Raw genomic sequence first — 13,677 nt, 5'->3', positions numbered from 1 at the left:
TTATTCATGCCCTGACCACTTTTTGTTACAATCGCTTTTTTCTATCGATAATTTCTTCGCAATGTGGACTCTGAATTCAACAATCTGGACTGTCTTGGACTCTCAGTGGGAACTTTCTATTTTCATCCCTATTGCTTGTTCATGCCCTGACCACTTTTGTTACAATCGCTTTTTTCTGTCGATCATTTCTTCGCACTGTGGACTCTGAATCCAACAATCCGCATTGGACTCTCAGTGCGAACTTTGTATTTCCATCCCTATTCCCGGCGTCGGGAACTTGGCGCCCCCATCGCCCGGCAGCAGCCGCAGTAGCCCCCTCCTGCACTCACGGTTGGGTCGCCGCAGGAGGGAGACCCCCACGTATAGCTGTGCGTGGCTTTCCCGTGGCTGGGGAAAGGGGGATCCTGGCAGTTGAGTGGACTCGGAGGTTGGTTTGGACCCTTCGGGGCCCCTCCGGGAAAACAACACACTGCTTTGGCCCCTGCTTCCCACAGACGGGTGATCCTGGAAGGCCCGGCCAGGACTATCCAGCTAGTCGCCATCTCGCTTTTCATTACTTTTTTCTTTCTTCTGCTCTCCCTCTATCTTTCCTCCTTTTCACCTTCTTTGGCGGCAAGGGTCAACCTTGGGCAGTCTTTTCACTCTCCAGAAGCTGCACTTGGGTATAGTGCAGAGGGATGTGTTAATGTGCAGAGCATGTTCCCTTGGTTGGGGTCGGTGGTGGCCGACACACCTACTGTACTGAACACCATATATTTTTTGCATGGACACTCAAACCTCTAAAAGACGTGATCGGCCTCCTAAAAGAAGCCGCAACGAGGCACTAACTATGAATCTTCTTAATGTGACTCAAGAACCCTGGTTCCCAAAGTTTCTTATCCTACACTCAGAAGACCAGAACTGCCCACTCGAAAAGATATCTCCCTTTGTGACTGCAAAGGCTCTAGAACAGTTAATAGGGAAATCCTATGAGGCCAAAAAGCTAAGAACAGGTGACATTCAGGTTCTAGTTCAGACCAAACAACAGAGCGCAGCCCTCCAATCACTAAAGAAAATTGGCGATACACCTGTATCTGTCACAGCACATCGCACTCTGAACATTGTTAAAGGTGTGATTTCTGTGGATGAATTGCTCCCATGCTCAGATACCGAAATAGAAGAAGGCTTACAAGATCAGGGAGTCGTGCTCGCAAAAAGAATTGTAATGCGCAGGGAAGGCAAGGAAATACCAACTAAGCATGTAGTCCTGTCGTTTCAGCTCCATACACTTCCTTCTTCCTTGAAGGCAGGATACATCAACTGTCAAGTAAGAGCATATGTTCCTAGCCCGAGGCGCTGCTTTAAATGCCAACACTTTGGACACAGCTCGCAGACCTGCAGGGGACATGCAACATGCCCAAAATGTGCTGAGAAAGACCACACACCAGAGCCTTGCCAAAGTAACGTAAAATGTGTAAACTGTCGTGGCGAGCACCCCGTCTACTCCAGGTCGTGCCCCCGATTTCAAGAAGAAAAACAAATCTTAAAAATAAAGACAGAGCAAAACATCACATACAAAGCAGCTAAGACACAACTGGAATTTCAGAATAAAGGCACTTTTTCCGAAGTGGTGCGCAGGGGAGTGGCACCACTCGGAGTATCTGTGGAGACCCAGACTCCTGGACCTCCACTCCACACTCCCCAAAGAAAAGAGAGGGCCACGGAAGTGTCCCCTCAGGCTGGCCAAACTGCCAGCCCAAACGGGACGGCAACAACCTCATCAGAGGTTGCTGGCTCCCCTTCTGTTTGGGACGAGATTACAAGCTATCCGTCCCAAGCCCTAACCATGGAAGTTGACGACGACGACCGCTCATCACAGAAGTCGTCGTCGAGTCTTCCAGCTGGTTCTTCTCAGGGGAAGGACAAGCGGGAGAAGTCAGGTGGTAGAGGTAGAGGAAAGCATAAGGAGCAGCAGAAAATACCCCCACCAAGAATACAGGCTCCATAAAGCCATGCAGAGACAACACAAAATTCACATAAAATACACACACTACACAATGCAGGTGTTCCTTTTCCTCCTCCTAATTACCTTAATGAAGCCTAGCATTATCCTTCAGTGGAATTGCCGAAGCCTGCTCGCAAATATAGATGATGTTCATGATGTTTGTGAAACACACACTGCCGCCTGTATTTGCTTGCAGGAAACTTATATGAACCCCTGTAACCCTAATCCATTCAGACAATGGAATCTCTTTAGGAAGGACCGATCCAACACAGCACGGGCTTCTGGAGGTGTCGCAGTTCTGACACGAAAACACCTTCCTGCAAGGTACATTCCACTAAACACAACACTTGAGGCTGTTGCTATTCACATTTGTCTCGATAATGTAATAACTGTATGTTCTCTTTATCTTCCACCTTCGATAGCTGTTAAACAGAAACAAATAGAAGATGTTTTGGACCAGCTTCCCGCACCGTTCATTCTGCTTGGAGATTTCAATGCACACAACATCTTGTGGGGGAGCCAGAAAACCGATAGTCGTGGGAGAATGTTGGAACGAGTCCTCCTTGCAAGGCCGGTCTGCTTACTAAATACGGGATTGCCAACGTATGTAAACTCTGCATCAAGGTCGTTTTCCGCAATAGACATCTCTTTGTGCAGTTCTTCTCTTTTCCACTGCATGGACTGGAGAGTTGAACAGAATCCCCGAGGTAGCGATCATTTTCCGGTCATTATTAAATTGCATGGTTACACTAACAACATAAAAACTCGTCCACCACGGTGGAAATTACAAGAGGCAAATTGGGACATATTTGAAAGAGAAGCAAATTTCCTGTCTTCTTCTTTTCAGGGTTTGAATGTTGAGGAGGCAAATAAATTGGTCACTCATACAATTATAAATGCCGCTGAACAGTCCATTCCGCAAACATCTGGCCGACTCCCCAAGCGCTCCAAGCCTTGGTGGACGAGCGATTGTGGAAGCACACGCAAAGAACAAAACCGGGCGTGGGGTGTCTTTCGACGGCACCCCACTACAACAAATCTAATTGCTTTCAGAAGAGCTCGGGCGAAAGCACGTTGGACGCGAAGGCAAGCAAAGAAAGAGTCTTGGAGAAATTTCGTATCATCCTTAAATAGTAACACTCCATCAAAAATAATATGGGACAGACTAAAGAAAATAAAGGGCGACTATACAAGCTTCTGTGTACCATTGTTAGAAATAAATGGTACAGTGTGTCAAAGTATGGAGGAGCAGGCCAATGCCCTCGGGGAACATTTCCAACAAGTGTCAAGTTCATCCCATTACAGCAGAGATTTCCTAAAAATTAAATCATCTGCTGAAAGGCATGCAGTTGACAGTGGGTCAGATGAGAGGTGTGGTTACAACTCACCTTTTTCAATGGCGGAGCTACAAAGGGCTCTGTCATCCCCTAAAAACTCGGCACCTGGACCTGATCGCATAGTGTACTCCATGCTTAAACATCTGTCTTCATTAAAGTCTCTCCTGGATTTCTTTAATTTTATCTGGCGAGAAGGTGTTCTCCCTTCTGGCTGGAAGGAGGCAACCATAGTTCCACTGCTGAAGCCAGGAAAAGATCCCTCGCACCCGTGCAGTTACCGACCCATAGCGCTGACATGTTGTCTGGGGAAGACCTTTGAGCGCATGGTCAACAATCGTCTTATGTATTTTCTAGAAGAAAATAATTGTTTGGATAAATATCAGTGTGGCTTTAGAGCTGCGTGCTCAACAGTCGACCAACTTTTGCGTTTGGAGACTACCATTAGAGAAGCCTTCGTCAGGAAACAGCATTGTATGTCTGTTTTCTTCGATTTAGAGAAGGCATACGATACAGCATGGCGATATGGTATCCTTCGAGACTTGCATGCACTCGGTATACGTGGCAGAATGTTCCAATGTATTACCAATTTCCTACAGGGAAGAACTTTCAGGGTACAAGTTGGGACAACACTATCTCGTCCATTCATCCAGGAAAATGGTGTCCCGCAGGGATCCGTACTTAGCGTGACCCTTTTCATTGTAAAAATGAACTCTTTAGCAAGTGTTATCCCTTCATCAATCAAATACTCGTTGTACGTCGATGATGTTCAGATTTCTTATTGCTCCTCTAACCTATCGGTGTGCGAACGTCAGCTACAGCTAACAATAAATAAACTGGTTAAATGGTCTCAGGAAAATGGCTTCAAATTCTCTCCCGACAAGACAGTCTGTGTTCGTTTCTCGAAGTTTCGGAGAATGTTCCCAGACCCCACTCTTTCTATGTGCAACCAAAGTATAAGCGTGAAATCTGAACACAAATTCCTTGGTCTCATTTTCGACGAAAAACTCTCATTCTCAGCTCACCTGAAAACCCTCAAGAAAAAATGCATAAAGTCTTTGAACATTTTAAAGGTACTCTCACACCGATCCTGGGGAGCAGAACGCGATACGTTACACCGGATCTATGTCTCCACTGTCCTTTCAAAACTTGATTACGGTTGTGTGGTGTATGGGTCAGCACGACCTTCTACTCTGAAAATGTTGGACCCTGTACATCACCTGGGACTGCGCCTGGTCCTTGGAGCTTTCCGGACCTCGCCTGTCGAGAGCCTTTACGTAGAAACCAATGAGTGGTCTCTCGAAAGGCGGCGGTTCTACCTGAGTACGTCATATGCATTAAGGATTAGAGGCTACCCACAAAACCCGGCGATCCCTGCTGTAAGAGACACACAATATAAACAACTCTTTTTAAACAGGCCTTCAGCGGTATTGCCATTTAGTATGCGCATGTCTAAGGAAATTGAGCACTATGGCTTTACAGAATATAAGTCCATGATCCTTGAGTACAGTAAAAAAATCCCTCCATGGCAACCTCATCCAAAATATGATAGATCACTCACTAGATATGACAAACGTAATACCCCAAACATTGTACTGAAACAGGAATTTGAGCACCTAAGGAAAACCTTTGGCAATCATGTTGAATTCTACACGGATGGATCGAAAACAAATACTAGGGTTTCATGTGCTATGGTTACTGGAGTTGTCACACGTTCACACCGGCTACAGAACACCATGTCTATTTTTACTGCTGAAGTGTATGGAATAATTTTAGCCCTCAACTACATCATACAAAACCACATAAGATCCTCAGTAATATACACAGATTCTCTCAGTTCTCTGCAGGCTATTTGTAACATACACCCCACTAAAAACCTGGTAGTTCATCGTGCAAGGAGCCTGGCAAGCACTATAGCTAATAGGGCCTATCAGGTACTCTTCTGCTGGGTACCCAGTCATGTTGGCATACCTGGCAATGAACAAGCTGATCATGCTGCTACGGCTGCGTTAACAGGTGACATAACCCCTTTCGAAATTCCATATCAAGATCTCAAACTACGTCTGAAAAGATGCATCAATAATGACTGGCAAACATCTTGGGACATGCAAACCAATAATAAATTACACAGTATCAAGCCCTATGTAGGCTCCAGTTCACCTGGTATGTCCAATCGACTATATGAAGTGTTATCCTCCCGCCTTCGTTTGGGACACACATACTTGACACATGGGTATCTTCTACGAGAAGAAGACCTAACGGAATGAAACCACTGTGGTGAACAGCTTTCGATCATTCACATCCTCATCACGTGTCCAGCGTACCAACATCTTCGTCAACATCATTTTTCTCCCTTTTATAGAACCTTTTTGCCCCTCCATCCAATGCTACTGCTGGGAGATGACAGCTTTGTTCCTTTTGAGAACGTGTATAGGTTTTTTAAAGATACTGGATTTTTAAAAGATCTGTGATTTTAAATACTAATGTAACAGTTACTTTAACTTTTAGTCCTGCACATGTAATTTTTAACTAACTAGTCTTCAGTGGTATTTGGCGCACTATGGCCTTTGTAGCTGATGCGCCAATAAAACCCGAATCGAATCGAATCGAATCGAACCATCCCTATTGGTTGTTCATGCCCTGACCACTTTTTGTTACAATCGCTTTTTTCTATCGATAATTTCTTCGCACTGTGAACTCTGAATTGAACAATCTGGACTGTCTTGGACTCTCAGTGGGAACTTTCTATTTTCATCCCTATTGGTTGTTCATGCCCTGACCACTTTTTGTTACAATCGCTTTTTTCTGTCGATCATTTCTTCGCACTGTGGACTCTGAATCCAACAATCTGGACTGTCTTGGACTCTCAGTGGGAACTTTCTATTTTCATCCCTATTGCTTGTTCATGCCCTGACCACTTTTGTTACAATCGCTTTTTTCTGTTGATCATTTCTTCGCACTGTGGACTCTGAAACCAACAATCCGGGTTGGACTCTCATTGGAAACTTTCTATTTTGGTCCCTATTGCTGCTTTTCGCTACAATCGCTTTTTTTCTGTCGATCATTTCTTCGCACTGTGGACTCTGAATCCAACAATCCGGGTTGGACTCTCATTGGAAACTTTCTATTTTGGTCCCTATTGGTTGTTCATGCCCTGACCACTTTTTGTTACAATCGCTTTTTTCTATCGATAATTTCTTCGCACTGTGGACTCTGAATTCAACAATCTGGACTGTCTTGGACTCTCAGTGGGAACTTTCTATTTTCATCCCTATTGGTTGTTCATGCCCTGACCACTTTTTGTTACAATCGCTTTTTTCTGTCGATCATTTCTTCGCACTGTGGACACTGAATCCAACAATCTGGACTGTCTTGGACTCTCAGTGAGAACTTTCTATTTTCATCCCTATTGCTTGTTCATGCCCTGACCACTTTTTGTTACAATCGCTTTTTTCTGTCGGTCATTTCTTGGCACTGTGGACTCTGAATCCAACAATCTGGACTGTCTTGGACTCTCAGTGGGAACTTTCTATTTTCATCCCTATTGCTTGTTCATGCCCTGACCACTTTTGTTACAATCGCTTTTGTCTGTCGATCATTTCTTCGCACTGTGGACTCTGAATCCAACAATCCGGGTTGGACTCTCAGTGGGAACTTTCTATTTTCATCCCTATTGGTTGTTCATGCCTTGACCACTTTTGTTACAATCGCTTTTTTTTCTGTCGATCATTTTTTCGCGCTGTGGAGTCTGAACCCAACAATCCGCGTTGGACTCTTAATGGGGCTTTCTATTTTTCTCCCTATTGCTTGTTCATGCCGGGACCTCTTTTTGTTACAATCGCTTTTTTCTATCGATCATGTCTTCCCACTGTGGACTCTGAATCCAACAATCCGCGTTGGACTCTCAGTGGGAACTTTCTATTTTTCTCCCCATTGCTTGTTCATGCCCTGACCACTTTTTGTTACAATCGCTTTTTTCTATCGATCATGTCTTCGCACTGTGGACTCTGAATTCAACAATCCGCGTTGGACTCTCATTGGGAACTTTCTATTTTTCTCCCCATTGCTTGTTCATGCCCTGACCACTTTTTGTTACAATCTCTTTTTCCTATCGATTATTTATTCGCACTGTGGACTCTGAATCCAACAATCGGCGTTGGACTCTCAGTGGGAACTTTCTTCATCCCTATTACTTGTTCATGCATTGAGCACTTTTTGTTACAAGCGCTTTTTTCTATCGATCATTTCTTCGCACTGTGGAATCTCAATCCAACAATCCGGATTGAACTCTGAGTGGGAACTTTCAATTTGTCTCCCTATATTGCTTGTTCACGCACTGACCACTTTTTGTTACAATCGCTTTTTTCTATCGATCATTCCTTCGCACTGTGGACTCTGAATCAAACAATCCGGGTTGGACTCTCAGTGGGAACTTTCTATTTTGGGCCACCGCACTGTAGCTTTTACGATCGTTTTTGCCAAGCCTACATCAGTCTCCTTTTCCGTCTGCTGGGATCCCCGTGTCTCTGCAATCCAGATGGAATAGTCCTGCCAGAAGGAATAGTCCTGGTACAGCGGGTCTTTCACCTTTCCTTTTCCACTCGCGGCGCTTTTAGCTCATCATCATCATCATCATCGTCGTCTCGTCATAATCATCATCATCCCTTCACCATGATCCATACTATCATCCATTGACTATTATCACGCTTACGCTGAAGCCATTTACCTTCACCTCCTCCACCACCTTCTCCGTCTACGTAGTTTGTCATCTATTCGACTCTACGGCCCATGTGAATCTCCCTTTGTGCCTAAAAGGGTTTATTCACATGACGTCATCCGCAGGAGAGCACCACTGTCGCTAGCAGATTTGCCGCCGTAATGTAGGTCCCTCAGGTTGTGACTGTCCAGGTTCACGCACATCGCATTCACCGTACATTTGGTGTTTCAAAGTTATTGTACTGTGTGAATATTATTTGTACCATATCCAAGTAATTTCCATGTAATTTCCGTTAGTAGTCCTCTAAATAGCATATGGCAATGATCGAAAACCGGAATCAAACTTCGAGGGACCAACATCATGGAGGCGATTTCACCTTGTCGAAGCTGGCGCCCTCTGACGTCCGTGCATAAACCCTATACGCTATGCAAGTAGGTCAGCCTTTCTCACAGCCCATGAGCTTTTTCCTTTCACCTCATGCACGTAGAACAGTCTCATTGGATTGCCCTAAAATAAGGTACCACAACAACTGCATGTAAGGTCCACGTTGCGACAACGCGAGCCCTTTGACCAGCACCTCGTTGCTTCATCGTTGCGCCCCGTCGGCGATGCCCACTTATAGACCTCTACCCGAGAAACGTCATCGTGACGTTGGTAGACAGATTGAAACCGAAACAAATCATAAGGGTAGGATTGGGTTCCGCGAATGGGCACTTGTTCGCTTCCTCCTATTGAAAGAAAGAAGGTCGCGTCCTTTTCAGGTACCATCGTAAACCTCTCAAACCCGTGGTTTTTCGGGCGCGACCTTGTTCGCCCCTAGCTTTGAGCGTAGTTCAACTCTACCAAATTGGTGGCGCTGTCGAACAGTATGACGTCATTTGTTGACAAACAGGGAGAGGTGGTGCTCTGAGTGGACAGACGTTTTGTCACGTGCTTTCACCAACCTTTTCTTTCTCTCATGCGCAGAGACGTACTGTCGTATAGCGTATACATAGCTTGCACGTGACGTCACATTCGGTGCGGGGTAGCCTCGGCTAGTTTCGGCCGCCATCTTGGTGGTCATTTGAAGCCTCACAGTAATACCATCACATTGAGCCGCATACGAGTTCGACGGGAGTTTTTCGGCCGCAGACACTTCGCAAGTACTAAGCGAGTATGCGCTTGGGCTACCTGCAGCTGTTCGTTCTAGGTATAAGGAGAACATTCAACTCGCCGGAGGAACGGATCCGCTAGTATTAGGAGAAGCAGATACAGTGGTAGATACTGAGAAATACCCAAAGGTGGAGTACGTCGACATCAAAGACTACCTCGTGAACGCAACTAGTTTTATCACGCGTGAGCAGTTTAAGGCTTACAAGGCGTTAGAATCCCACAATTACCTAAGCAGTGGTTGGGTCCAACAACCTCGCGTCAAAGTACTGGACAACTCAAACGTCGTCGTCCTCGGAAGCGTGAGTCCTTGTGTACTATTACTTCAATTCTAAAGCAGGTAACTACAACGCTAACTGCTCTCTCATGCTAATTTTCAGGTCAGTCACTCCCAGAGCCTGAGGGAAAAGCGCCTCTTGCCGTGGTTAGTAATCAAGTCCGATGGACAGGTACTTGGAGCACATTGCACCTGCATGGCAGGTCTAGGCGAAGCGTGTTCGCACATAGGTGCGGTACCATTTTACGTAGAGGCCGTGGTGAGGCACCGTGATTCTGTGGCATGCACTAGGAGAAAGACAACGCATGGTTGCCTCCATCCATAAGGGAACTGGAATGTGTACCACTTTCCAAAGTTGACTTTTCCTAGTCTGCGTCAAAAAAGAGACAATTGTATGCAAGGTGTTCATCAAAAGCCACCCGCCGCAGCAGTAGCACGTCACTTCGACCAACACAACAGCAGTGGGAATGCTTTTTGAAGGATCTTGAGACCTCAAGCACAAGACCAGCATTTTTTGCACTTCTAGATGAGCATTCTGAAGGTTCTGTGCCCACAGCAGCAAAATACAAAACATCCCTTTTGACCTCCTTGTACAGTGATGAACCATTGTAGACCCTGGATGTTGTCACCTCAACATGCAGGAAAAATTGCAGAGGACCTCAGCATGCAGCAAGAGGTACACACACTCACATTAAATTTCTTTTATGTCACTGCTGCATGTATGTATTGCATTTTGTTTTAGGTTCTGCAGCTGATCGAGAAAGAAACAAGGGTTCAGTCTATAACCAATAAGTGGTTCTACTTCAGAGCAGGGAGGGTAACAGCATCAAATGTTAAGGCGGTGTGTCATACATCAGTAGACAATCCATCACGAAGCCTGATTAGCAGAATGTGTTACCCAACTCAACACAGATTCAGTACTGCAGCAACAAGCTGGGGTACAGAAAACGAAGAGCGTGCCGGGGAAGCATACTTTGCAGCTGCTGCGACAAAGCACAACAACTTAATGTTGCAAAAAAGTGGTCTGCACATCAGCAGCACAGATCCATTTCTCGGTGCTTCCCCAGATGGGATTATCCAGTGATGGACAGTGGTTAACTACATGTAGTTAAACTACTAGTTAAACTACCTGATTGTAGTTAAAAAGTAGTTATCAACTACTTGCATAAATGTATGGCAACTGCTAGTTAAACTACTATTTGAAGTAGTTAACTACAGTAGTTAGGTTACTGAAGGCGCAAACTACTTCCGATTTTGCCGCAGGCTTTACGGCACGATTGTGCTTCCGACTTTCGCCTTGAGCTACTTGTTTGAGGAGAACAGAGGTGCAGAGCAATAGATCTTTTAACAAAAGCAAGCGCCACCTGTGGCACGCAAGGGCTCATGGGCACTTATAGCGCCTTAGAGCATTGCGAGACAGACAGAGGCGGATGTAGAAGAACAACAACATTTCCGGTGTACGCAGCAGCAACGTCAGCCGGCATAAACCATAACCGAAGCAGACGACGGAGCAGTGTCGCTCAAAGTTTCCATGCTGCATTGCGCCGCGCGCTTGGTGGCCCGCGCATCTTTGTAAAATCGTCTATGTCGTGCATGTGTACTAAGTCTTCACTTTTAATGCTTGTCTAGTGAAGCCTGATTTGCTGTGAAATAATTATCCAACTTAGTTTATCGCGTAGGCACAGAAAGAATCCTGCCGCAAGCTTTGTATTTGACGATCATAGCAATGGCTTGAGCCAAAGTTTATTATTGCTTGTGATTCATATTTAGGTATCTAAGAACACTACAAGGGATTGGCGTTGGTGGACAATGTTAAGTAGTTATAGATGTAGTTAAACTACATTGCAGTAGTTAAAGAAGTTGTTTTAACTACTCCCCTGAAGTAGTTGAACTACTAGTTAAAGTACTCAGTCGCAAAGTAGTTAGAAGTAGTTAGTGGCCATCACTAGGATTATCTCCTGCGAATGTTGCGGTACGGGAGTACTAGAAAGAAAGTGTCCGTACAAGGGTCGTCATGATACGGTTGTACAGTATGTGCATTCAAGTGGCAGTAGCCTAACTATATCTGATGATGGAGTAATCCGTTTGAATGAGAACCATAGTCACTACTACCAGGTGCAACTCCAAATGCTTGTTTGCAAAGCAAAATACTGTGATTATGTAGTGTGGACACTGGAAGAAGCCTTTGTTGACCGGATTGCAGTTAACGAACAGTTCTGTCTCAGCATGTTGGACAAATGTTCTTTATTCTTTGAACGTGTTCTATTGCCTGAAATGCGATACAAGTATTGTATCGTTGTAATATAAGTATTGTAAGTGGGGATGCGAGTTCTGTAAATGTGACAGAAAACAGCTCGAACACTTTTTGTTACTGCGATGGCCCAGATGTCGGGAAGATGATTTTATGTGATAATCCTCTCTGTGAGAAAAAATGGTATCACTTTTCCTGCATCAACCTGAAACGTGCTCCAAAAGGAGAATGGTACTGCAACACTTGTAAGTAAACTATTAAAACCTGTGCATGTATATGTTATGAATATGTTTTGATTGACTGCATACCATTGTAACTGTTATGAGCTGGATACCAACTTCAATGTTGGGCATTTTAGTTTATTGCTAGTTCATAAACAACTACAATCACTTGTTTTCACGGGGAATGCACAAAAATGTGGAGCTTAACTTGTATGGCATAACGCATAAGTTACTGTATTGTGTAAACTGTTCAATTAAATGGTACAACTGAGTCACAAATGTTTGCAAGTGGAGCACAAACAAACACTATTTTGTCAAGCATGATTGGACGGTCATCGTGCTCTACAGTGAGCATGTCGACAGGCACAGTACTTTTCAGGATGACAGACTTATTACGAATGAGCCCAATGACACGTTCTACATGGATCCTAACGTTTGCTAGCTTTCGTGTAGCTTCAACACTCCACGGTGACAGCTGTGCTCGGCCACGTGTGAACGCTGGCATTTCTAGACCAGCACAATATAGTCCAACTGTGTCGGCAATGGAGAATCCCCTGTCAGCCTGGACAGAATCCCCAGGCAGCAGTTTGTCCAAGATTGGTCTCGGCAATTAACTTGTCACTAGACCTTCCGCACCAACCACGGGAAATGAATGTAACTGCCCCTTGTGGTGCAATTCCAATGAGGTACTTTGCAGTATTCTTGTGCTTGTACTGCGACCAGGTCTGTGCCCTAGCCTTGAGTGATGTTGGCCTCTCGATGAAAATCTCGAAGCAGTCAGTTATAACCGCAACACTGGTGCCAAAAGCTTCACGAAAACACATCGGCATTGTGCGCTTAAGTTGTTCCCTTGTTGGCCATCTTACAACATTCTGAAGGCCAACGTAGAGCCCATCAATCCACTTCGTGAAGATACGTGATATGGTGGATTCAGACACGTCGAACCTATAACGCAAAACACAATTGGTGAAATGCAGAAATTATGTTTAGGGTGTGAAGAAGCTGTACCTGTAGGCCAAGTCTTGCTGTGTAGCGTTCAGCCGCAGCCGCATCAGTGTTACAATGAGTTCTTGAAACTGTGGGAGCTTGTTGTTTGGTGTGTATCGCACCAAGTCTTTGACAAGACGGAACACAGCATTCAGAAGACCAAATTTTGGCAATCCACTGTAAAATGTCGTCAGCTGGTCATCATTTCGAAATGCCTGTTCGTTGAGGGACCGTCTATCTAACCTCTCCCACAGTGTGTACACTTCATACCGAAGGTGGTTCAGCTCCTCCTCAAGCTGAGATACTGAAATGATGGCAGACACAGGGCAGAGTTTTAAAGAAATCTCTATAGTGGAATGCCGGTTTTAATGCATCATCGAAACAAAAGGTGAGCATACCATTTGGCGTCTCTGTGTTTTCTTCAGGGATTGAGTCTGAAATGTCATCCTCCTCTACCACTGTTTCGTTGCAACTAGTTGTGGTTGGAGCCCCATCTCTGCTCCCTCATTCATTTGTCGAGGCGCATGCATCAGGAACAGAGCATGAATGTGCTTGTGTGTCTGCTGCGGCAAGTTGATCTAAAGCAAAACCAATGTAAGCACACAGGCAGATTAGCTGCAAGCAACTCACTGTGTAAAGGTACAAAAGACGGATATGCAAAAAGTGGTTAAACGTAGTACCGTTCTGATTTTGTTCCTGGCCCGAAGACATGTCACGGTTGATGTCAGTAGCGCCCGCGCAGCCTCAGCATTCTTTC

The 13,677-nt window shown here is 45.0% G+C and overlaps 1 protein-coding gene across 1 annotated transcript; it reads left to right on the top strand.

Moving 5' to 3' along the window:
- Positions 1 to 829: 829 nt before the first annotated feature.
- LOC135398657 (uncharacterized) lies at positions 830 to 1,987 on the top strand. The gene has a single exon (XM_064630042.1). The coding sequence runs from the start codon at positions 830 to 832 to the stop codon at positions 1,985 to 1,987; it is 1,158 nt and encodes a 385-aa protein (XP_064486112.1).
- The last annotated feature ends 11,690 nt before the right edge of the window (positions 1,988 to 13,677 follow it).

The sequence above is a fragment of the Ornithodoros turicata genome, chromosome 6, assembly GCF_037126465.1.
Source record: "Ornithodoros turicata isolate Travis chromosome 6, ASM3712646v1, whole genome shotgun sequence".
NCBI classification, from domain to species: domain Eukaryota; kingdom Metazoa; phylum Arthropoda; class Arachnida; order Ixodida; family Argasidae; genus Ornithodoros; species Ornithodoros turicata.
This window is presented reverse-complemented; position numbering and strand designations above follow the sequence as displayed.

What these genes read in the sequence shown, in the direction of transcription:
- LOC135398657 (XM_064630042.1), top strand. Translation starts at nt 830, where the DNA reads ATGAATCTTCTTAATGTGACTCAAGAACCCTGGTTCCCAAAGTTTCTT.